This window comes from Crocodylus siamensis, chromosome 5, assembly GCF_052110815.1.
Source record: "Crocodylus siamensis isolate JL-2025a chromosome 5, ASM5211081v1, whole genome shotgun sequence".
NCBI lineage: Eukaryota > Metazoa > Chordata > Crocodylia > Crocodylidae > Crocodylus > Crocodylus siamensis.
Genome location: NC_143399.1, coordinates 138350286 through 138375604, shown reverse-complemented (window position 1 = coordinate 138375604; position 25319 = coordinate 138350286). Strand labels below are relative to the sequence as shown.

Sequence of the window (25319 nt, the reverse complement as noted above, 5' to 3'; positions counted from 1 at the left end):
TGGATGGACCTCTTGAGATGTTCCACAAAGCTGTTATCAGCTTTTCTTCACAATGCTCCTGGGGCCCCATTTCCTCTATGTTGTCTTTGGAAGTTAGCTAAATATGGCATCTATTTCCATAAATCTCCCCTTATCACATAAGGTAAAATCAGGAGCTTGTTTTAATGGAGGTGGGGAATTCAGGAAGTTCAGCTGTAGGACAGGAGAGGAAGAAGACAGGTCAAAAACAGAAAGGTAATTCTGTGACTACTCCTCACGTACAAGAGTGGTTGTTAAAATTATGCAAGTGGAAGAAGTTACACGGTGGTAGGGAGCAGACAGTGAAAAGAATACATCCAAAGGCAGAGCCATTTGGGACCATGGCAAGTGACAGCAGGCAAGAAGTTAATCCATCAAAAGACACTCTACAAGTACAGACAATCATAGTACATGTGATTCTGTTCTTTTTTAGTTCTCCTTCCACAATAAGGTAAGAGACAAAAAAAAGCTCAACCAAGAGAAAGAAGTCATCAATATTAAATGAAGCAGTGAAATTAAAAAGAAAAAGGATGAAGCAGGGGCATCCATATCTGACCAGGAAGAATTCGTTAGAGACCTTAACACGAGAAGTTTTTCTGGAATGGTGAGGACAGAAATCAATGTAGGATGGAGTCAGAAGAGAAAAACTCAAAGCAGATTGTAGACTGCACATTTTACAAGTTTGAAGGTAAAATCCTAGGGGGAGAATGCAAAGATATAATCAGAGAGGCAGGTGCAATACAGAGTGTGACAAATGCAAACCATGGGCTCAATTAAAATCAAAAGACACTATTCTGATCTCCAGCTTTAACTAAGTGTTTCCCTCTTGACTTCAATGGAATTATTCCTGATATACTTGTATTCAGGATCAGAATCATGTCCAGACTTACATCCTTGACCCAACTTTTCTTGCTGTTATGTTGTTTGACTGGAGATATCACAAATTGGCAGTTTACAGGGCACCCATGGGATGATGATTTATTCTGAAACATTATGGAGTCTAATTGTACAAATAAGCATCATCCCTTTCAGACTTTGTTGTGGTAAAAAAAAATGGGAGGGGAAATAAGGAAGCTTCCCATAAATTCCTCATATGAAGGGGGTTGGGTGTCAAGCATGGTTACCCAAGGGAAACTTTGGCTTCACAGAGGAGCTGCTCCTACATAATCCTCCCTGGCCCCTGCTCCAGTATGGCTCCTTGAGGAGCTGTGGTATCCCTGCTTGTAACTGTTGAAAACAAAAAACAGAAAACAAACACTCTCTAGGGGACCTGCAGGCAGAGAACAAAAGTGAATGCTGCAAAGTGCAGCATTAAACTTCCGTGCTGATACCCAGTGAGCTACAGATAATGGCTGTCAACCAAACCACTGTGGCATAATCAAAACCTACAAAGTCATGACCTTGCAGTGTTACCACAGTGGGTCCTTCTGAAAAAAGACTGCAGCTTCTGAAAAAAAAACCCATGCTGTAGAAATAAAATTGTACCCTTTCACACTCGTTTTAACTGTCAATTTTAATTCCTCTTTGCTGTCACCTGTAGTGGAGAGCTGAGGCACATGTGGCACTTTAGATGGACGTGAATAAGTTACTTCCTATTTCCAGCATGCCATGTGGCACTGACACTTCTTCACTTTGGTTATTGAGTCATTCTTCACACTCCCACATGAAAGAAACTACAGAAATACAAAACACACTAATCTAGAAAGATGGAAGCTGTTTATAGGTCAGACGACTAAAGAAATATTGTTAGTCCCCTCGTAACTATTTTAACTTTCTACAAGCAGACAGCATTTGCTCCATTTCTTTCTGTTTGTTAGGACAAAACATACAAACAAATGTTGGTTCATCTATTAAAGTGTAATTATTGTTATTTCAATGAGTCATATAGACTTTAAGTGGTAAATTTAGATTAATAAGACATCTTCTAAGTAATATGTTATGTCCAATCCACAGGAGAACATGTACAAAACACACCTTGTTCCCCAGTCATAAAACAAAAGAAACCATTGCACCCTGTAGGTCAAATCCCATACTGCTTTATGGTAGAATCATTGAATCATAGTAAGTTAGGGTTGGAACGGACCTCAGGAAGTCCAACCCCCTGCTCAAAGCAGGACCAACCCCAACTAGATCATCCCAAACAAGGCTTTTTCTAGCCATGTTGTGAAAATCTCCAAGGATAGCACTTCCACCACCTCTCTGGGTAACCTGTTACAGTGTTTTACTACCCTCAAAGTGAGAAAATTCTTCCCAGTATCTAACCTAAATTTCCCTTGCTGCAACTTGAGACCATTGCTCCTTGTTCTGTCATCTGCCACTGCTGAGAACTATCTAGCTCCATCTCTTTTGAATCTCCCATAATAAAAACATAGTAATTTTTTTTTTTTAATTTTTTACTAAATTTATTGCTATGGATTCACCCAGCCTCAGCTGGGGTATCGCATACACATTGGAGCTTTATAAAATGAAAACTCTGAGATTTTTCAAAAATACAAAGTGCAGAAGATTTAAAGGGCCAGGGTTTAGTGAGGAATGGAAAGATACGAGATCTATGGAAACAATGAACAGACAAGCCAGGACAAGCTGATGTTGGTGACCAGGGTGGATGACTGGAGACCCTCTGGGTTAAAATCCATGGGGAACACGGCACAGGGGACACAACAGTGGGAATCTACTACAGACTTCCCACCCAAAGTCAAGAGCTTGACCAGGAGTTCACCCGGGAACTGGCTGAGGCCTCATGCTCCAGGACCATGGTTGTCGTGGGTGACTTCAATTACCCGGACATCTCATGGGAGGATCACTCAGCAAAATCTGAGTGGTCGCAAAGCTTCCTATTGTGTGTGGATCACCTCTACCTGACTCAAGAAGTCTATGGGCCAACGAGAGGTAAACCGCTGCTCGACCTGGTACTGGCTACTGGGGATGACCTAACTGGCAACCTAGTGATCAATGGGAAGCTGGGTGACAGCGACCACGAGCTGATCACCTTCACCATCTGCCGTAAAGCTGGAAAGTCAGTCAGCAACACTGAAGTCCTTGACTTCAGGAAAGCCAACTTTGACAAGCTCAGAAGGCTGGTCAGTGAGGCCCTAAGGGACCATGACCCCAGGGGGAGGGGAGTTCAGGATGAGTGGTTGCTCCTCAAGGGAGCGATCCTCAATGCACAAGCTAATTCTATTCCATCTTGGAGGAAAGGCAGCAAGAAGGCACAGCAGCCCCCCTGGCTCTCCAGGGATCTAGCAGACCTCCTGAGGTTAAAAAGAAAGGCCTACAAAGGATGGAGGATGGGATTCACCTCCAAGGAGGAATATTCTGCACTGGTCCGGTCCTGCAGGGAGCAAACCAGGAAAGCCAAGGCTGCAACTGAACTCCAACTAGCTTCAAGCATCAAGGACAATAAAAAGTCCTTTTTCAGATATGTGGGGAGCCGGAGGAAAAGCAAGGGAAACATTGGACCCCTGCTGAACCAGATGGGACAACTGACACCCAGGAAAAGGCAACCTATTAAATGGACCAACTTTGTGTCGGTCCTTCATCAGTCCCATGGGATGCCCATGCCCGCTACGGGATAGGGAGGTCCAAGTGAGGGAGATCCCCTACCCTCCATCAATGCTGACCTCGTGAAGGAACACCTTGAGAGGCTGGATACCTTCAAGTCAGCCGGCCCTGACAATCTACACCCCACGGTACTCAAGGAGCCGGCGAGCATCATAGCCCAGCCTCTGGCACGGATCTATGAGAACTCCTGGTGCTCTGGTGTAGTGTCCAAAGACCGGAAGAAGGCCAATGTGGTGCCTATCTTCAAGAAAGGGAGGAAAGTGGATCCAACTAACTATAGGCCCATCAGCCTGACTTCTATCCCGGGGAAGATCTTAGAAAAGTTTATTAAAGAGGCCATTCCTAATGGACCGACCAACACCAACTTCCTGAGGGACAGCCAGCATGGGTTTGCTGTGGGTAGGTCTTGCTTGACCAATCTCATTTCCTTCTATGACCAGGTAACCTATCACCTGGACAAGGGAAAAGAGATTGATGTCATATATGTTGACTTCAAAAAAGCCTTCAATCTGGTATCCCATGATCACCTCTTGGTGAAACTGGCCAATTGTGACCTTGGGTCTACCATGATCTGCTGGCTGGGAAATTGGCTCTGTGGTCAGACCCACAGGGTAGTAATTGATGGAAGTCAATCATCAAGGTGCCCTGCTCTGTGACCAGTGGGGTCCCCAAAGGCTCTGTCCTTGAACTCATATTGTTCAACATCTTCATTAATGATGTGGACACCAGTGTCAGAAGCAGACTGGCCAAGTTCACCAATGACACCAAACTTTGGGGCAAAGCATCCACGCCAGAAGACAGGCGGGTGATCCAGGCTGACCTGGACAGGCTCAGCAAATGGGCAGACGAGAACCTGATGGTGTTTAACACCGAAAAATGCAAGGTTCTCAACCTTGGGAAGAAAAACCTGCAGCATCCTTATAGGCTTAGCAGTGCTACACTGGCTAGCACTACGGAAGAAAGAGACTTGGGGGTCATCATTGACCACAAGATGAACATGAGCCTTCAGTGCGATGCAGCAACTAGTAAAGTGACCAAAACACTGGCTTGCATCCATAGATGCTTCTCAAGCAAATTCCGAGACATCATTCTCCCCTTGTACTTGGTCTTGGTGAGGCCGCAGCTGGAGTACTGCATCCGGTTTTGGGCTCCACAATTCAAAAAGGATGTGGAGAAGCTTGAGAGAGTCCAGAAAAGAGCTACGAGCATGATCAGAGATCAGGAAAACAGACCTTACGACAACAGGCTGAGAGCCATGGGGCCCTTTAGCCTGGAAAAGCGTAGGCTCAGGGGTAACCTGATGGCCACCTATAAGTTTATCAGGGGTGACCACCAGTTTCTTGGGGAACGTTTGTTCCCAGAGCGCCCCAAGGGATGACAAGGTCCAACAGTTATAAACTACTGCAAGACCATTTCAGGCTGGACGTAAGGAAGAATTTCTTTACTGTCCGAGCTCCCAAGGTCTGGAACAGCCTGCCATCGGAGGTGGTTCAAGCACCTACATTGAAAACCTTCAAGAGTAAACTGGATGCTTATATTGGGATCCTATAACCCCAGCTACTGGGATCCTATGACCCCAGCTGACTTCCTGCCCTTTGTGCAGGGGGCTGGACTCAATGATATTCTGAGATCCCTTCCAGCCCTAATGTCTATGGAATCTATGAATTCTCCTTTTGATGCAGACCTAGCACTTTTAAGTATTCACAGGAGTTGCACGCTCACCTGGGAAAATATTGCCTCATCCTCTTCTACAACTGCAGTGGCCTGCACAAACATCAAAAGTGTTTTTCTTCTATAAAAGTAGGGCTGAAGACAGGCTCTAAGGAGGCCCTACCAGGGATCTACAACCCCAGCATACTACAGATTTCACATGCAAAATTTGCCCCAGATTATTCCAATGACACAACAGAATGTTCCCCGTTCAGAAAAATGGGAGGCATGGTATTCTGTTCTGCCTTCAGACCTGTAGTTGCCAGGTACTGTGCCACTACATCAAGTCTCACTTCTTAATCCCAAATTTAAATGGGACATCTGGCTCTTGAATTTTTACTCAGTCCTGGCTCAGGAAAACTCCCTTTCATTTCAAATGGGTTTAGTAGATTTACTGTGTAAATAATGAGTAAGGAGCTCAACACTTGGCCCTCAACACATTCTTAAATTAGTAAGGAAAACAAACACATTCAATCACTTTCTAAATGGCTTTTGGCTACATTTTGGCCTATTAGGTAATTTCTGTGCTTGGACATAACATATGGGCTGTAGCTTCAGTGGAAATTAATGAAAGACACACGTTTGCATCCAAGTGCAGAATTTAATCATAAATATATAAATTTCCTGTGTTGAAAGTTTGAGTTTTGCCAATTTTACAGCACATTTTACAACATTTGATGGTTTTTATCTGAAGACCCAGCTCCTGGAGTCTGCTAGAATCTCCAATTTTATTTCCCCCCAGATAAACTCCTATTCCTCTTGGTTGCATGAAAAGTTTTAAAATATTTCCTATGCACACTCCAAAAAGCCTAAAAAGGGAGAGGGGGTCTATATTTCATATATTTAAATGTTAAACAAATCTTATACCTTTTGTGAGCCCCACTTTTTAAGTGCTTACACTTGGCAATACCAAATTGATAGCACTCTTTTCACTTTTAATGACTCAGCAGTTTGCTTAACTTATGTGCTTTTAATAAATACCCAAAGCTCTAAAGGGCACATAACTGTACTGTTCATTATAGAGACAGCTCCAGAACTTATGTTGAGACTAATATTATTTTATCCCCTATTTAAGGATCCTTCTAAACAATTAGCTATACAAGTATACCTAGTAGGTCTAAAGATCGTATTTTATTCCATATGTTGCACACTTTCGTACAGTATCCTCCCTCATGAATACTATTCTGGGGTTTGAAGAGTATGCAAGCAATTTCTACAGAAAATGTGATAGTGAGAAACTTGTTTTGCATTTATGAATGTGGAAACAGCATTCTAAGCAGAATCAGACAACAGACATAGAGAAGTACATAGGGACAAGTGCAAATTCAGATAAACGGTTCCAGGCTAGACAGTGCTTTAACACAGTACCAAACAGAAGTGCTCTAAATCTGAGATTAAGGATTACTGACTGCTCAAAATGGCCTACTATAAAAAATAGGATTTGCTCCAATTCAAGGTGATGGGGATTTATCATTTACTTCACCAGAAGTAGAATCAAGCCCCTAATTCTGGCGTTTCATTCTGAAAATAAAATATTCTACCACAAAAGTTTAAGGTTTCACATTACTAATAGTTTTTATCATCAATATTATTTTCTCAAACAACACATTAAATTGAGAGCCAGGTGCTAAAAGGATACCCATAAAAATAAACAAAATTTACTTTAACATTCCCGAATTTCTTTTTGCAAGCATTACTAACAGTTAAAGATGTACATCTGTGTTTGCCTGCAACAGAAACTTTGCTGCTACATTCTGTAAATGACTGTTTGGCATATTCTAATATTATTTGGGAAAGTAGAAGTCATTATTATGGGAAGTTTCCCATTTCCAGGAGAGACTCAGAAATAGAAGGGGACATAGTTTATTTGAATTTAGGGCCAAATCGTGTTCAGTTTGCTTGTGCACGTATCCCACCACTTACTTGAGAAATTAAAAAAAAAGAGATTTGGCTCAAAATGCCTGAATTGTAAATTGTAACAACTCAATAATTTCATCTGCATTACTGTTAAACTGATTTTAATTTCTGATTATGTATTTTGACTATGTTTATTTTATATACTTTCTTGCATTAAATACTTATTGTCACAACCTCCAAAAGCATTCAGTATCTTTTGTATTGAATGAATTAAAACAAAAAGAACAAGTTAAGTTTTAAATTACCTCCCCCTCTCCACTGCACACACACAGAGACCATGTATTTCATAGAACTGAAGGACTGGAAGGGACCTTTGAGATCATTAAGTCTCATCCCCTACTATAGGCAGGAAGTTATAGGGCTCAAACAAGCTCAACAAGGTACTTATCCTGCCTCATCTTGAACACATACAAGGACGGCGACTGAACCACCTCTGCTGGGAGTGTGTTTCAGATTCTGGTAACCCTTACAGAAAAAGTTTTTCTTACATCCTGCCTAATTTTTCCTTTTATTACCTTGTGCCCATTTGTCCTCATCCTCCCTTCAGATGCCTTCCTGAAGAGTTGCTCTCCTAGATCTCAATGCTCACCCCTAGCATACTTGTAGACAACTATCAGGTAACCTCTCAGTCTTCTCTTAGACTGAACAGGCCCAGTTCCTGGAGTCTCACCTCATAGGGCCTATCCTCCAGGCCCCTAATCATATGGTGGCCCTCCTTTCCATGACAATAATAGTAAGCCACAGCAAATATGGCAGGAAGAGACATATAGGCTTGGGACAGACATTCAGAAAGCCTAAGCCTGAACTGATTCAGTCTTTGCAGGCAAGTCTAACCTGGCTAGGCTAAACCGGTTTAGTAACCATTGAGACATCCCCTCTGGACTGAAGAAATGCAGGCACATGCCTGCAGTGGCTCACGCTAGAAGCTGGGTAGTGCTAGAGCAGCCCTCCTTTCCTTTCCACAATGCTGAGCTGGGAGTGGAGCATGGCCAGGCCCTGGAAGGATGCTCTGATTAGGGAGGTCCCTCCTGTCCCCCCACTATTAATAACAGACCATTGAGTTGCAGAGCAGGAAGTTGCACAGTGAATTTATTAGCACATCAGCAAAACAACAGCTTCTCTCATTAGTTCAAGCTCTTCTTTTTCCAAGGAGGGAATGGAGGGACATTACCAGCTACCTGTTGATTAGCTCCAAAAAGCCCTCAGCCAACACTGTCCTGTCTGCTTTTGTTCCTGTCTCCCACAGCACAGACCGTAGCCAGCATGTGGTATGCTAGCTAATGCTGAGAGGTGTCTGTGCAAGGCAGAGGAGAGGGGGGAACAGGAGGAAGCTAGGCAGAAGCTGCTGTACCTGCAGTCTCTGACGGACCTGTAGCCAGGGAGCAGAGCAGAGGGACCAGCCTGCTGGGCTGGTGCAGAGAGCAAAGCTCCACCCAGAGTTGCAAAGCATCTGGGATGCTGGAGGATTTTGATTTAACTTAAACCAGGAAGGGGTCTGGGACAGACATTGCATAAACCAGTTTGAGCTAAATCAGTTAAGTTTGATACTACATTCAACCAGGTTTATCTCAAATCGGTTTCAGCCATTTTCAAACTGGTTTATGTGCATTGAGCATCCGTTCTGTTACAGGTTTAAACCAGTTTCTGATCACTTAACCAGTTTATGTATACTGTCTGTCCCTAGCCACAGAGATCATCTAATCCACCCCCTTGCCTCAAGGGAGGATCAGCTAACTGTAACCCATTCTTGACAGATTTTGTCTAACATGCTCTTAAAACCCTCCAGTGCTGGTGATTCCACAAATCTTCTTAGGTTCCATTACTTTACTCTCCTGACAATTAAGACACTTTTCCTGATGTCTACCCAAAATATCATTTATTGCAATTTAAACCCACTGCTTCTTGTCCTAATCTCTAGTGCACATAGAGAATAGTTTACAACCTTTTAGAGTACTTTTTGCAGTAACCTTTTACAGCTTGGAAGACATTCATGCTGCATGTCATAGTAAAAACAAATTTGTGATATATTATGTGATCATTTATTTATATGAAGAGTAAATTCCTTATCATAAATAGATTTTTTTGTAATCATTCCCTTTTAAATGCCTATTACTAAAATAAACTGTTCTGGCAATAAAGCAAAACACTTTTTTTTAGTAAATCTATTTCCCAGGCCCACTACCAAGGAAAGAGCTGAAGACAACAGATGAACATTTGTTAGAATCTAGCATATAGCAATGGAAGCTGCATAGTTAGAGTTGGAGCAGTGGGGAGCAACCATTCTGGTGCCCCAGCAGGATCACCCACATGCAAAGAAGATGCTTAAGTGTTGCTGAGCTGTCGACACAACCAACCCCCTATTGCTGGAATAGGAAACACAGCCTGAAGAAGAGACAAGTGGATGAGGTACTTGTTCTTGGGAATGCTCTACCTCACATCTCTGCACACTGGAGTCCCAGGATTGTAAGAATGCCTAGAAGGGTTAGGAGACAGGACCTGAAAGGAACAACAGTGGCTGCAGAGTGAAGCTTCTGGGCTATACTATATAGGAGCCATTGCCCAAGGTCCTGTTTCACCACATGGGAATCACTGAAGAGGAGCACTACTTAGAATCCCCCTGATTCCTGGCTTCCCATTCTGAGAGAAGAGGCTATTAGGAGACAGAAGGGACTGACTGTGCCAATTATGTGCCACTCCAGGATTTCCACCCATTGGAGAACCTCTGATAAGCACGTGACTTTTCAGCTGCATTATGCCTACACATTAGTCCAAATCTTTCAAACCAGGAATCAGGTTATGCCTCTAGAGGTTTTCAGAATCCTAATCAGTCAAATGTTTGCAAAAGGTTGTGCCTCTGTGCAACCACCCTGTATGCTGACTGCTTACTACGTATTACATTTAAATAATAATAAAATGCCCAGCTAGCAAGGATCTTCACTGCAGCCAAAGCTCAGGAGATTTTAATATTTAAAAATGACATTCTGATGTCCCAACAGAGTAATTGCAATAGTGATTCATGCTGTAATATTTCCAATTAGGAAGAGGGGCTGTGGAAAATTGGAATTCATCTTGATATGAAACTAAGTAATGGCAGATGCTGAGTATGAAATGGAAATCCTAGCTCCTTGACCTCAATGAGATTCTGCAAGCTCGTATGTTCTAACTCCTAATGTCTGCCAGTGATCTAGAATGCTTATATATATATAAAATCCTTATTTTAATTAAAAATGCTACATCAATAATAATTACTTTATGCTGAACTAACAATGTCTTTGTTTCTTTTCTCTGAAAAGATAGCATGCCAGTCAATCAAAAGTAATGCACATGGTATTCTGAGGCTTGCAGCAGTTTCAAGTAGTCAAAGCTTGATTGCTGTGGGTCCCCAGTAGAATATAAATGTACCCACTGCCTCCTCAGATTTCTCCTGGAGAATCAGGGGGGGAAAGGACATAAGTTTGTCTAAATGGAGATCTTGCTACTGAATTTTAGAAGTAATTTGTGACACTGTAACTTCATGCAAGTACTATATTCTTTTATACTAAGTTAAAAACAAATGTTAACACCACTCTGCCAAATCAACTGAGGAAGCAGAAATTTGATAAAACAGTACTCATAAAACAATGCAAGTTAAAATGTAAAAATAAATAATTAGAGACATAGGGAACTTCAGATTTCTTCTACAGACAGCTTTTTTCCCTCTGGGAATTCACTCATTTACAATAACTTGGTTTTTTTTCTTTCCATTGTTTTAGAAACAACTTCTGAAGGAGGGTGATCTTAGCCAGAGGATAATAACTACATTTACTAATTTATCTTTGCAAACTTTCTGTAAGATAGATATGCAAGGGTTTTTCTACAAAGAGAAGTTACTGCACAGTAAACCAAATCGTGAATTTTCAGCACAAAAGTTCCTACACATTGGGCACATCTACACATGCACTTTAATATGCAGTAGTCTATTCTACTGTGCATTAAAGTGGCAGGTAAAAAACGGTGCTAATATGCTAATATACAGTACAGACCATTGTGCACTGTCACCTAAAAAGCGTGCCCTTGAGCTACTGTGCATTAGTGCAGCCTAATGCACATTTATTTAGTACCTCATAATGGAGGTACTAAATTTAATGAGCATTAGGAAAAGCATATTAATGCACATGTAGACACACCCACTGATTCACTACATAGGCATAATCAGTGCACATTAAGTACCAGGTACCTTAGCTACATTAAGCTACTTCACTCTATTATAATGAGACACTCATAACCTCTTTAGGACAATGGAATGGGTGCTGGATCTCAGCTGGGGCCTTTGGGACCTACCATGAATAATCAATAGCAAGCCAAGCATTGCAAATCCTATTTTTGGAATGGGACAAACAGAGGCATAGAGAGGGGATAGGACTTTCCCAGGTTCACAAAAGCAGGTCCATGTCACAGCCAGAATTAGAATTCAGGATTTCAATATTCCAACCTCATTACCCCATGATACTTACTGTCAAATATGGCTTTGTACACATAAAAAGATGTCATGTTCCCACACACCATAAACAATGATGCTGGTCTGACCAGCTTGGCACAGTCCCAGAAGTGGGGGAATCAAGATAGCATCCGTGTATCTTTTTTTATGCAGTGATGACCCTGCTATCTGATGCGTTGGTAGATAAGGTTTTTTGGCAGTACCAGTCCTAGAACCACAACATTGAGGACTGCTGAGTGGCAGTGCTCAACAGTGGCTCTCAGGACACTAGCAGCCCTTTACAGTACACAGGCATGTTCAGGAGGCAAGATACCCTAGATTAGATATCACAGTACCTTAGACCCAACTATGTCACACATGCTAGATCACCATGCACAAGGTAAGATTCAAATGGTTCAAGCCAGCTGAAATGCACCCCTTCCCCAGGCATAATATACCAGTTTCATCTCTCCTGTAGAGGCAGAATGAATAGGGGGGTTTTATTGTTCTCTTTGCTTCCCTTATACTTTGTCATCTCAGATCAGTTTCAGCACTACAGTAGATGAAAGTCAGATATGTATAATGTTCTGTTGCTTGATATATGAGGTATCAGAGCTTCAGAACACAAGAACCAGTCCTCTGTGATGGAGTAGTCTGCCTGGGGAAAAGACATTTTAGAAGATCAACAGGGTCAGTGGATCAGAAGATCAACATGGCAGAAAGCTGGCTATATACTAGTGAGACAACTTGTACAAGTGGTGAAAGGAAATGAAGCAGATGAGAGGAATACGCTGGCTGGTAACATCCTGCCATTTTTTAGGGGGTAAGACTATACCTATGAGGTATCCCAATTTTGCATAGTATTAAGTACCTGAGACAGCAGTGGGTAGGGACACACAGACTTCTAAAACTAGCAGAAGCATATTCTGGGAAACTCAAGTCCCTAATGGACTTATCTGGTCTCTCTTTGCAGTTTTTGCTGTGTCCCAGGTAAAACCTTTGGCTCAGCATAGACTACATTCCTGGAAATGTGATGTTACTCAAAATAAATTTGTAATCCTGAGACTTCTTTTAAAGCCACCCTCTGCCATCCCTGCCCTTCTCTCTTATTGTTGCTTTTCCATAGTTGGCTTTTTTTTTTATAAGCAACAGATTTACCGAAAAAATATTTATCTACAATTTGTACCTACTCTAGGTTTTATAAGCAGGTTCGCTACTAAAAGGAAATTCATTTGAATTTAAGAGCACATATTCAAATTTTGGAACACTAAAGTTGCCTAAGCTTCATTTTAGCTATCTCTATTTTTCTCATTTGTTTGGCTCTTGCTACATTTTCAGAGGAATAGATCCTCCTTTACATTCCTTTTTAGTTTTCTATCATATCTTCTATATTATCTTCAGGCTGCGTACCCAAATTCCTTTTCCTTTGAACTGTCTTTATCACACAGACATGGGGTATTTAACCTCTGGCCTCTAGGTCAGATCTGGCCACTAGAGCCATGTCATCCAGTCCACAGCACTCTCCAGGGGTCTGGAAACTGGGCAAATTAAAGGCAACATTAATTGCCTTTCCCCTGCTGCCAAATTTCCTGATCCATGCAGAGTCCCATGGACCAGATAACGTAGCCCTGTGTGCCAAATCATGTTCCCAGATCCAGGCATATAGAACTGGGCAAGCACATGGCTGGATTCAGCTGGGACACAGCAGGATCAAACTCACAGACCAGTCATACATATCCACCCTGCATAGGATCTGGTCTGGAGACCCCATGCCACTCATCTGCCCCCTAAGGCCAAAACGTTGGCATCACCTATATATAATATGATTGCAATGGCTAAACAAACTTCAACAAAACCCTCCAAACAACTTGTAATACTGAACAAAATATTTGGATATTGTGAGTTAGTTAAATACAGTGTTGCCAGACTTCATTACTTTCGAGGGTGCTAAACCAAGCTGCAGAAGCGTGGGAGCCTCAAAACCTGTTTCTGAATGAACAGAGTTACCCTTTTGCAGATGTTATAACAAGCTGGGTCAACCAAGTAAAAAAAGCAATCAACATGTCCAGCTAAACCAGAATTGAGATCAAATTAAACAGAGCAGAGCCCTGAAAAGAAACATTATACAAGAGGACTTGAAAAAGATAATCCAGATATACTATATCCTGGCTTTAGCTTTAAAATTTTAGTAGTAGCAACTGATACAACCAAATGCATTAGACATAGTTTTGCTGTAATAGATTTGTTAAATTCCTCAGATTAGTTTTAAAAGCAAAGCAGCCTTGTCAATCAAGAACATAAAAAAAGCTGAAAAGAAAAAAAAAACACAGTGGCAAGCATGTCCCAGGGGGTCCCTGAATTTTGGGCCAGGGGTTACAGAGTCAGTAATCTAGTTTGGATGGTAGTCCCCTACCTACTAAAGTCTACACCCGTATCAGAACAGCAGTTCAGCACACGTAGACTGGTTTAAAAATAGCAGAACCTGGTCTAAGATTTGCAACCCCTTCCTTCCCCGCCCCCCCGCAAGGCAAATGTGCATGCTGTTCACTACTGATCTAAACTATGTTGCTTACATAAACTGTGCAACTTGGATCAATTCCATCTTGGGCTTTTTGAAGGTCTGTACCTAGCTTAAAGGCCCAGCAGTCCTACGTAACAGAACTGGGGCCTCATCTAGGATACTAGCAGGCATGAGACTCAGCATACAAGCTGAATAAGACAGCTTCTGTTCGAAGTTGATAATACTGCAGCCTGAACTGACTGAGATAAACCAGGAGGCACGCTTGATTTAGGTGAAGGAAGGAAAACAACGGACAGCTTTTCCTTATCCATAGAAATTAATTTTTAGAAAAAGGCACCCCTCCTTAAGAAACTATATATGGTGCCAAACAGGATATTTGCAAAGATGTTGTTCCTAAGCGAAGTGGTTCCAAATGTTACTAAAAACCAAAGTGAAGGCCTGCATGGTATTGTACGCCTATGTGCTAAAGTTAGAAAGAAAAGAGATAACAAAGTTCAGCTCCAACGTTCGGAGTAGCAAGTAAGTTGCTGGCAAAGTGAGATAGCCGGTCTGAGTGTCAGGGTGGTAAACATAAATAACTAGCAGTGTAATAATAAAGCAGTTGTTCACCTAAAGCTGAAAACAAAGAACACGGAGAAGAAAATGTTTTAGTGAATAAAGAAGTTAAAGATGTTTCTGATAAAACTGCTTCAAACACTATGAATTAATTAATTCTTGTGTTAAGATTGTGGGGCCTGACACTGTTGCCACCCCCGCAAAGAGCTCAGCATCATAGAGATGGATTCATACCAACTGCTGAACTTTTGTTTTATCAGATTTAATGACATGCTGTCTGTACAAATGATCATTTTTCCCCTTGCTACTATGTCAACTTGAAAAAGTATTATATTATATTATATTATATTATATATAAATGAATACATTGCTTTTAAAAACATAAAGGTTTTTGGTGCTTGTTCTTAACTCCTGTGTTTCACAACACAAGAATATGATATTTGATTGTATATACATTTACCGAAGAGCACACACCAACTGCAGGTGCTTCCTCAGCCTGACGAAGGGTACCCGAAAGCTTGCTAAGAAGAATGTTTCCAAATAACTGAGTTGGTCTAATAAAAGATATCAGATTTATCCAAATAACCTTGTCTGCCTATGTCCTTAGACCAACATGGCTACAACCTACACCCCTATAAGATGTAAACCAGGTTTTTTCTTGTGTTTGTAGGGTAATGAACAGCTGTGACATCAATTTGTGTTAACCCTTAAGACTGTTTTTTCAACACCCAGAAATAGTTTTGCATTGCATCAAAGCACTGAGTTGATAGTTCTAAGACTCAACTAAATACATAATAAAGTTTCTTTTATTATATTCATACAAACTTTTTTAAATTAATATTTTTTCTTGAACCCTAACTTCACCTTAATTCTCCATTTAAGCTTTCTCTCCCCATTCTACAAAAAGGATTTTAATGTAAAAATTGTTTTATTTAGTGTATACACACATTGGCAACATGTAGGTCGTGCATGCAGGTGCACATTCACCCCCTCAGATTGGTGGTGCACCTCTAGAAAGGAGCACCGCCAACGCTGCTGGCAGTGCCAGCAGGTGGTTGCCACTCACCAGCCCCCCCCCCCCCTTGCTACCAACACCGCCGGCAGCATCTGTGTGTCACAGAAAAAATGCAGATTTTCTCCTTTAAAGGGGAAAAACACAGGAAATCAATGTCTTCCCCTTGCACACTGGCAGAGTTCCAGCCTGCAAGGGGCTGGGGGGAATGGGAGGAGGGTGAACACAGGCAGAGGGCACCACGTGCATGTGTGCACACACTTACACATGGCACCCAGGCAGAGTAGTGGAGAGCAATTCCTGCAGGTCCTCGCAGATAGGTCTATGAGGGGGGGCATAGGCAAGGCATTGGGGGGATGGAGGTGGATAGGCGAGGCATAGAGGGGAGATGGGGGAGGCACATGACCCCCAGATTTCTGCACTCACAGCAGGCATGGGGGCTGCAGCCTAACCAGACTGGCACAGGCAGGAGCTGCCTCCACAGCCCAGTGGGCAGGACCCAGAGCTGGAGGACAGAGGGGGATGGCAAGACTTGTTGCCACCACCACTGGGGCCCCCATGCCAGCCACGCCACCAGCAGAGCAAGGAGTAACTGACCAGAAGGGAGGCGCTACACTGCCCTCACCTCTCACCAGCAGCCACTCATGCACTAAGCTACAACTCTACCCCAGAGGGGAGGTGGGGTGGGGGGGCAGCACAGGCAGCCTGAGGGGAGTGGTGGTGGTAGCTAAGCCATGGCAGCAGGATAGAGCCACAACCCAACACACAAGCAGCTGGCAGTGAAGGAGGCGAAGGCAATGCAACTGCCCTTCCTCCCCCATCCATTAGTCTTTGCACTGCTGGTGGTGCAACAGGCATGGGTAACCAATAGCAATGGTGGCAACACATCTTGCCACCCCACTCCACTCTCCCATGCCAGGTCCCACCTGCTGGACCACAGAGGTGGCTCCTGCCCATGCCGGTCCAACCAGGCCAAAGCCCTATGCCCTGCTGTAGGCACACAAATGGGGGGGGGTATATGGACCCCCATGATCCCCTGATGCATTCCTTATGGCATCATCTATAGTAAGGCACCCTTGCCCCACACATTGAGAGGCTGAGGCCTGGGGGCAACGTGTCAGGAGTGAGGGGCACCAGCAAGACTGGGAGGGGGATGGGTCTGCAGGTTGGGAGTGAGGGGCAGCAGCAGGGCTGGGCAGGTTGTGGCATGGGGGTGAGGCACAATGGCATATCAGGACTGCTCAGCACCACAAAGCAGCAGGAGGGACAGCCACAGCTGGACTCATATCCTGGTGTGTGAAGGGGGCAGAGGGAGCTCTGATCTACTATGTTAAAAAAATCAAAATCAAACACCAAAATATATAGGTATTTAGAATGTATTTTATTATAATGACTGAGCCAGTAACAGGCTTCCAAACTGCTTTAAAACTATAAGTATATCAATAAAACATTATGTTTAGCTGATACCCAAGATATACATATTGTATAGTGGCATTTCATTTTTATTGCAGATTTTGAGGTCTTTAATCAGAGATGTTTGGATTTTTTTTATCAGAGAATTTTGGATTTTTAAACAGAGGTAACTGGGATCCCTACATATAAACCAAAGCATTTAACTTGGATCCATGCCATGTAATTCATGTAATTGTTTTGCATGTTTGGTTTGTTGCAACAAATACTAGGGGGGTACCAATAATGATTTTTTTGGCCAATGCTGATGGCCGATTATTAACCAGCCATATCAGCTGGTACTGATCTGATAGCTGATACACAACCCGTCAGTTTGGACAGCAGCATCCAGCTGGTAAGTAGTCTGTGGGGGAAGGATGGGATGCAGATTGAGGCCCCACAGTGAGGCAGGGAGTGGGGCAGGGGGCAGGGACTACCCATGTGGGACGGGACGGGACGGGGCGTGGGATGGAACTGTGCGTGGCTCATCTGTGTGGGCATGACGTGGGGAAGCGGGGGCCAGGGGAGGCATGTACTCCTGAGATTTGTGCATGGGACAAGGGCAGGCTGCCCACTGAGGGCTCAGGGCCAGGGGGTTGTGCCAGACTCTTCCCAGCACAGGGGGTTGTAGCCCACCCTGTCCCCCACTTCCAGCACCTCTGCCGCTCACCCCGCCCCACCCGCCCTGAGTGCAGGCCTGCAGCCCCCCCTACTTCTCCCACCCAGACAAGCAGACCATGGCTCCATCCCATCCCCAACTCCACCCTGGTGGAGCACCACCTGCCCCAACCCCTCCCTCACCACAGGGCCCTTGATCTGCCTTCCTCATCCCTTCCATCCCCCACAGACTTACTGGCTGGACACTGTTTTCCAAGCTGCATTCCTGGCTATGTACATGATGGCTCCATGCATGCATGTAGCATTTATCCATGACATTGTCAGCTGCACCAGCCAAAAAAAGCCAATTGCTGATAATGTCAATTTTTCTTTTATTGGTGCCCATCCAGTATGGACAAATGTATTGGTGCAACTCTAACAAACACTAATTTTATATGCATAAATATGTGTATAATTTAAATGTTGACACCACATATTTTAATATTTTATTATATAATAAATTATTCTGTTAATAATATTATAATTGTTATTGCAAGTATAAACATTTAAAACACCATCCAAATATTAATGTATTTATACTTTTTGTTTCCTTAAAATAAAAATAAAAAGGATCATAAGTAGTTTATTAATAAAGCTATTACTTTCCTTAATGTTAAGTCATTACAGACTTGCATGTTCTTTACCAGCAGCATCAAAATCCGGGCCAAATTTAGACCTCAAGACTCCTCCTGGGCCAGATTCATTCCCACCTTCAACAGTAGGATAAGTGACACAGCAGTATGAACCACTGTGGGTTTCTGACCCTCAGGAATTAATATACCTGTCACTTACCCCTCCACTGCCACCAAGCATCCTCAGTGGACATAAGACCATGAGAAGTGCCATACTGGGTCAGAGCCAGTATTCTGTCTTTGACAGCAGCAAAAATGGATGCTATGGAGGGAGAGTACTGAACTGGATCTCTAAAGCAATCTATGCCCTTATTCAATATCATCCCTGGCATCCACCATTATTGTTTTAGAGATGCCAGAGGATATATTTCCAGCCATTCTGCTCAATAACCACTAACAGATCCAGGAGTTTATCAATTCCCTTTTCTGAACTTGACTATACTATCTGCCTCCACCGCCTCCTGTGAATCCATACACAAAATCTGGGTATGGGCCCCTTCCTCTGCTCATCCCGTTTCCAAACTCCAGGCTTTTCTAGTAGTTCCACCAGCCAGATAATACAGCTCTGTGGGTTGGTCTGGCCCACAGGCCTTACCCCCGACACCCCTAAACAACTGTTTGTTCTAAACAATTAATGGCTTTGCAAAAGTAAGAAAGAAAAACAAAAAAAGGAAACAGCTTGTAAACAACTTAGTACACAAACAGGCTGAACACTAGCTTGTATACAAACACAAGAGTGTCTGCAAAAAATAATCAAAGAAAGAATGCTGTACTTTACATTTGGACATATATCATTAGTATTAAATATCTAGGCTAACAGTTTGTTCACCAAACTTGTAAGAGATTACCAAGACTGATAATCAATGTATTATCATTCGCCTTCTAACTGTAAAGGAGAGGAAGATATAAAAATATATTCCATAATCTCTATATGTGTATTAGTAAAAGGAATAATTTTAGAACTTTAATTTCAACACAAATAGGTAATTAAGAAAAATGACACATGGCCTCCAGTAGATTTATCAATGTGCCATTGGAACCTGAGAAAATGGGAATGTCAGTTTGGTCAGTGGCAATATCTAAATAAAAATGGCTGGAAAAAAACAGAGTGTAAATTTAAGGAGAAAATGGGGAAGTCAACCAAAAAACTATTATCTAGGGAATAAAAGTTATGTGTTCATTCTTTTTTAGGTGATGCAGAGAGTCATGCCAATAGCAAGGAAAGGTGTGTTTTCATTCTCTTCAAGGTGATGCAGAGTTGTATCCACTGCAAGTAGAAACAGATTGCCTGAAGAAAATACGACCAACGTATACCAAGTAGCTAAAGTTCCTTCTAAGGATCATAAGAACAAATCCTGAAGTACAAATAACTTTATGTTTACATATAACTCCTAGCAGTGTAGGGCCAACCTACCAGATTTTGTAACAAAGTATAATTTTCTCTAACACATGGCAAAGATTGAAATATTAAAAAAAAAACCAAAAACCTGAAACATAACAAACAAAGACTAATGCAAACCTTGGCAGTTATTAAAAATTTTAGCTATCACAGCTAGTCAAAAAGCTCTCTGACATCTATCAGTATATATGCTATTACATGCAATAGTTATAATTCAAATGATCTGTTATGAATATAGGTGTACTAGCTGCATAAATATGTGAAATGTAAAGTAGGGAAATATATCAGGCAAGCTTGTGGTGATAAAGAAGGATACCTTGGGAGAGATGTTCAACAAGTTTTCGCTCACAACCATAGCTGGTCCAATAAAAGATATCACTAAAAAACCCTTGTTTCTTTCATGTTTCCTGAACCATCACAGATGCAACAAAGCTCCACCCTACTACAAGGTAAGCTATTCTATTGGTTAACTATCTTTACAGTTACAATGAGTTTTACTCACACTTAATCTACAGCTTCCTTATTGCCCATTCGTTCAAATACGGACCTGTATGTTCTTCATTATATATTATACAAGGGACTTTCAAGATTCCTAAAATTCACTGAACAATGTGAGAATATCCATCATAAACAGCACTGATGTGCTATACACAATAACTTGTTGGCTTTTCTAACCATTACTCCCTCAGTGCTCATGCATAAACTCCATTAGTGCTAATAAAAGATAACTAGTGTGCACAGATGGAGGGAAAAGATAGAAAAACTCTCTCAATTTAGCTGTCCTGCAGATTCTCCGTAAGCTGCTAATTCTAATGCTTTACAAACAGTTGCCTCCAACTAGCTCTGCGATTCGTGACTGAAACATAACAAAACAAAAGGGTTGGTGAAAATGTAACTTGTTGTTATTTCAATATTGTGTGTTTTCAGTGTATATTTTGGATGAATATTTAGATTTACTGTCCCAAATTTGAACCTCCAAAATGCATAGGGAAATACAAGTGTGAAAATGTTAAGTCTGTCTATGCTTTGTACTTAACATTTATAGTACATGTTGACAAAAATGTATATGCCCTTCAAAGTACACCATTTAGAATATTTAAGAAATGAGGAATTCAGATGTATAATATATACATCCTCTAAGAAGTGATAAGAACCGAGTTAATGTGCAATAAGATCCCAACTCTATTAGAACGCAACAATTTTAGGTAGGTAATTGACAAATGAAGATCATATCTTGGGAAAGAAATAGTATTGATTTTGTTTCTCAAATGTCAAGTTAAACTATTCACCAAGTTTTCATTAAATGCTAAGAAAAAATTTAAATTTTAAAGCACTATGAATCTACTTATGTACAATGGTTTATTTTATGCTATCTTGGTTTCTTGCATACATATGTTTCTTTTCTCTCAATTAATTGCTATTTAACATAGGAGGTCATAACATGTCTCCCTCGTCAAATGAGCTTATCCCAGTGTCCCTTCTCAGGTCAAATTACCATAGACATCAAGCAGCCTTAATTTTCATTGCATTAATTAGGCTGCACATTACACCAGCTTCAGATGGAAGCATCCTACTTGAAATAGATGCTCTCTGACTCATCGTCCCATTCTGCTGGCAGCACTTGATACTGCATAGCTCCCCAGACATGCAGTATTCACATAAACAGGCAGCCAACAGTTCAGAAGTTAAAAGGGAGCATACTGCATGAACCGTTCTCCCTTCCCCCAGCAATTTCCAGCACTAATTCTATTTGGTTCTATCTGACGAGCTACAGGAGGCTGGCATCAGACTCTGCTTAACAGACAGCCTTTAGGCCCCATGAGGGAGAACTTCAGCTTTTTTTTTTTTTTCTTTTAGATAAAGCATATAATTCTCCAAGCTTTTTCCTTGCCAAGTGTACTTGGAAAAAAAAGCACCAATGCCAACCACTGCCAAAGACTGAAAGACATATACAGCTGGGCTCCAGTTGTGCTGCTGAGAGGCACCTGTGAATCTGCTACCAATAGCCATGTACCAGGTTTCTTTTTGCTGTGATAGCTATATAAAGCTGTAAGTCGAGAAGCATCCCAAAGAATTATCACCACTCCCTAAGTGGAACCACAGTAGTCAGTGAGAGGACTGTATCTGTTAGGAGTATACCCCACAACTGCATCTCTGTAACCTCTTCCATTCTACTAGCCAGTGTCAGAATGCAAAATAAGGAACATCCTACTCCTGCACTGGGAAAGAGTCTGGTAGCAATTGCATCCCACCTCCCACAGACCAGCTATAAGTATGAAGAGCTTGTCCTGGAAGGGAACATGAAGCCCTGTTACAAGGCTGCAGACAGAGGAGAACTGCTTGTGCATTAGCCCATGAAGATCTGCTTTACAAATCCAATCTAAAAGTCAGCAGGAGAGATCTTCAGTAGTCAAGGAAGACTTCCCCACCTCAAGAACTGCAGAGGAGCTGTTCCCCAACTGTTCATCATACTGCAGGGGGAATATACTCCCCACTTAACTAACAGCCCCACCACCTGAGTCCACAGGACAACATGCCTGCGACTGCTGTCATCAGCAGTCATCAAGTAACCAAATTTCCATCTCCCCTGTTGCTAGGTAAAAGCATCTGTCAGAGAAACGAGTGAAAGGACACTCTGTGAAATACTGAGCAGAGGAAAACATAGTAAGTCGAAGTGGTTTTAGGCTAGATAATGAAAGGACTAAGTTATTTGTGGGGGGAAGAAAGAATAAGGAAGTTATAGATGCTTTTGTGAGCAAAGAAGTGGGAGAACAGAATGGAAGGACTTGAAAAGCAACAATACGTACATGGTGGCTGAGGCAAATCATTTCTGAGGGAGCTCCTTATTAAAAGTGTTGACATTATGCTTTTGACTACATTTGAAACCAAGCATCACTGTACAGCAGAAGTGAACATTAAGGACTTTTGTGTGTGTACTGGAATAAAGCAGAGGCATTTTAGTAGAAGACTTTGAAATTTAGCCTTGGCAAAGAAAATTAAAATGAACTGTGTTTGAGAAAAAAACACTTTTTGAAGCTGTTCAGTCCTCTCTAGGTGTGCCTCATACAACTAAATAGCTTGAATTATGATGGACACTACAACATATTTTTACTACACACAAACTATGTCGTAAAGGTCCATTAAGCATATCTGGCACAGGGCAAATTAAATCAAAAACATAAAGCATGATTCTTAAATAATAAGTACCCGGCACTTTCATCTTTTAAAAAAATGCTTTTATTATTATGTTGTTCTCTTGAAAATTGCCCACAAAAGAGATGCTGAAGATTCAAACACCTAAACAATGTAAAAATTGGATGATCTGAAAAGTGGCAGCTAGAACACAGGTTCTTAATATGGGAACCACAACCAGTTGCAGGATTGTTAGCCACCCTTCATATATGACTAGAAGGCAGCAGGAAATCCACGACCATTTTAACAGGAGACTATCTGCTGGAAAAAAAGTCAAATAACACTTATCTGGAATATTCTTCTTGAGCTTGTGGGCAAGCACTTCTTTAAAAAAAAATATGCCCAGACTAGCAACAGAGCAAAGAAGTGCACATTTCTAACTTGTGCAAGTTAATAATACAGCAAGAAACCTAAAGGATAAATGTGCCACACTATACTGTCTTTCCAGATCTCTTTTCACCTGTCATTAAAGGTTTTCTTTTTAAGATTGAAATAACTGGCTTTTCCTTTTCTGAACATCTATGAAGTTACAGGTGAAACCTTTTGCTTTTTCATTACCTAATAAATTTAATGTCTTCCCCCCCTGTCTTTTTTTCCATTTCATTTACAATGGTGTTTACATTCGCTCTAAAACCATTTTATTTTTCCTTGCTTTAAAGCACCACCATATTTCTCTACAGATTTGGGGTTGTTTCTCTCCCTCACAGCATTTGAGGTAATGAACAAGCTGCAAAGGCAGCCTGGCTTCAGAAATGGTTTGAAGCACTTCTAACCTGTACAGGTGATTTGGAGGCATGACTGAAGCGCATATATATATATATATATATATATATATATATGTATGTATGTATGTATGTATGCATGCCTGTACAAGCGTTTCTATATGTGAGTGTGTGCTTACATACACACACACACATCAGTATATGTGTGTGTGTGTGTGTGTGTATCTATAGCTATAGATATCTAGATCTATAGCTGTATAGATGTATATACACATGTGTACATATATCTATGTCTAGAGGACTATATTTAGATCTATAGCTATATATGCATGCATGTTCATACATATACATATATCTATAGGTTATTTATGTATATATATGCGCATGTGTACATACATATAGATCTATAGATACATCTGTAGATATAGGTGTATGTGTGTAGTATATAAAAGGGGTTATTTCTATTCAAGCATGGTGTCCTTTAGGAGCTCCATGAATGGCTGGGGCGGTTCCTGAAACAGGAGAAGTACATCAAGAAGAGAGAAAGTCCTTAGAAGTTGCCCAGTCCCGTCCCCCCCACTCCCCCAGTGGAGACATCCCAACAAGGCCCAGGCAGGCAGGCCCGGAGGGCAGCGGCGGGAGCGCGGGCGGAGAAGCAGCGCAGCCAGGGGAAGAGAAGGGGCCGTGAAGCCTTCGCAGCGCACGGGGCCGGGAAGCCCTCCCACCCCCCATCCTGGTGCAAGCTCCCCCAGGAGCCCAGAGGAGGCGGCCGCCCCGCGCCGCAGGAGAGAGAGAAGCGGCGAGGCCAGGTGGCTTTTACCCTCCATGTCGCCTTCGCAGTGAGCGCTGCCGCCGCTCATGGTGCCCCGAGTCCGGCCCGCGCTGGTCCCGGCCGCAGGCGCCGCGCCGCGCCGCGCCTCGCCCCGCACAAAGGGCTGCAGGTGAAGCCGAGCCTTGGCTCCTCTGTGCGCTCACGCCCCGCTCAGTCCCCGCCCCGGCTCAGGAGGCTCCTCCAGCTGCTGCAGCTCCTCAGCCGCCAGCCCGGGGCCGCCTATTAATACCGCCCGCGCGGCTGGCCCGCTGCCAGGCCCAGCTCCCGGCGCAGCCCCGGACACACGGGTCAGGCAGCGCTCAGGGCGGTTCTCCAGCCTCCAACTCCCTCAGGCAAGGGGGCATGGCCGGGGGGCAGGCAGTCTCTCTCGCATACGCACACACGTTATTTCCACACGCACACCCCCATCTTAACGTTTTCCACACACACACACAGAGTGTTATTTTCACACACACACTCACCCCCCACGTTATTTCCACACACCCCCCATGTTAACATATTCCACACACACTCACACCTTGTGTTATTTTCACTCACACAGTCTCACATGCACACACTAACTCCCCCCCTGTTATTTCCACACACACCCATATTAACACACACTCAAGGTATTTCCACACATGCACACACCCATGTTAACATTTTCCACGCACTCATCCCGTGTTATTTTCTCACACACTCGTGCA

The 25319-nt window shown here is 42.5% G+C and overlaps 1 protein-coding gene across 1 annotated transcript in view; it reads right to left on the bottom strand.

Moving 5' to 3' along the window:
- GADL1 (GAD like acidic amino acid decarboxylase 1) overlaps positions 1–24870 on the bottom strand; it is a 128546-nt gene extending 103676 nt beyond the window's left edge. The window contains exon 1 of the mRNA XM_090046464.1: positions 24622–24870. Within this exon, the coding sequence (XP_089902590.1) occupies positions 24622–24661 (40 nt within the window). The 5' untranslated portion in view covers positions 24662–24870. The remainder of the gene's footprint in view (positions 1–24621) is intronic.
- Between the last annotated feature and the right edge of the window lie 449 nt (positions 24871–25319).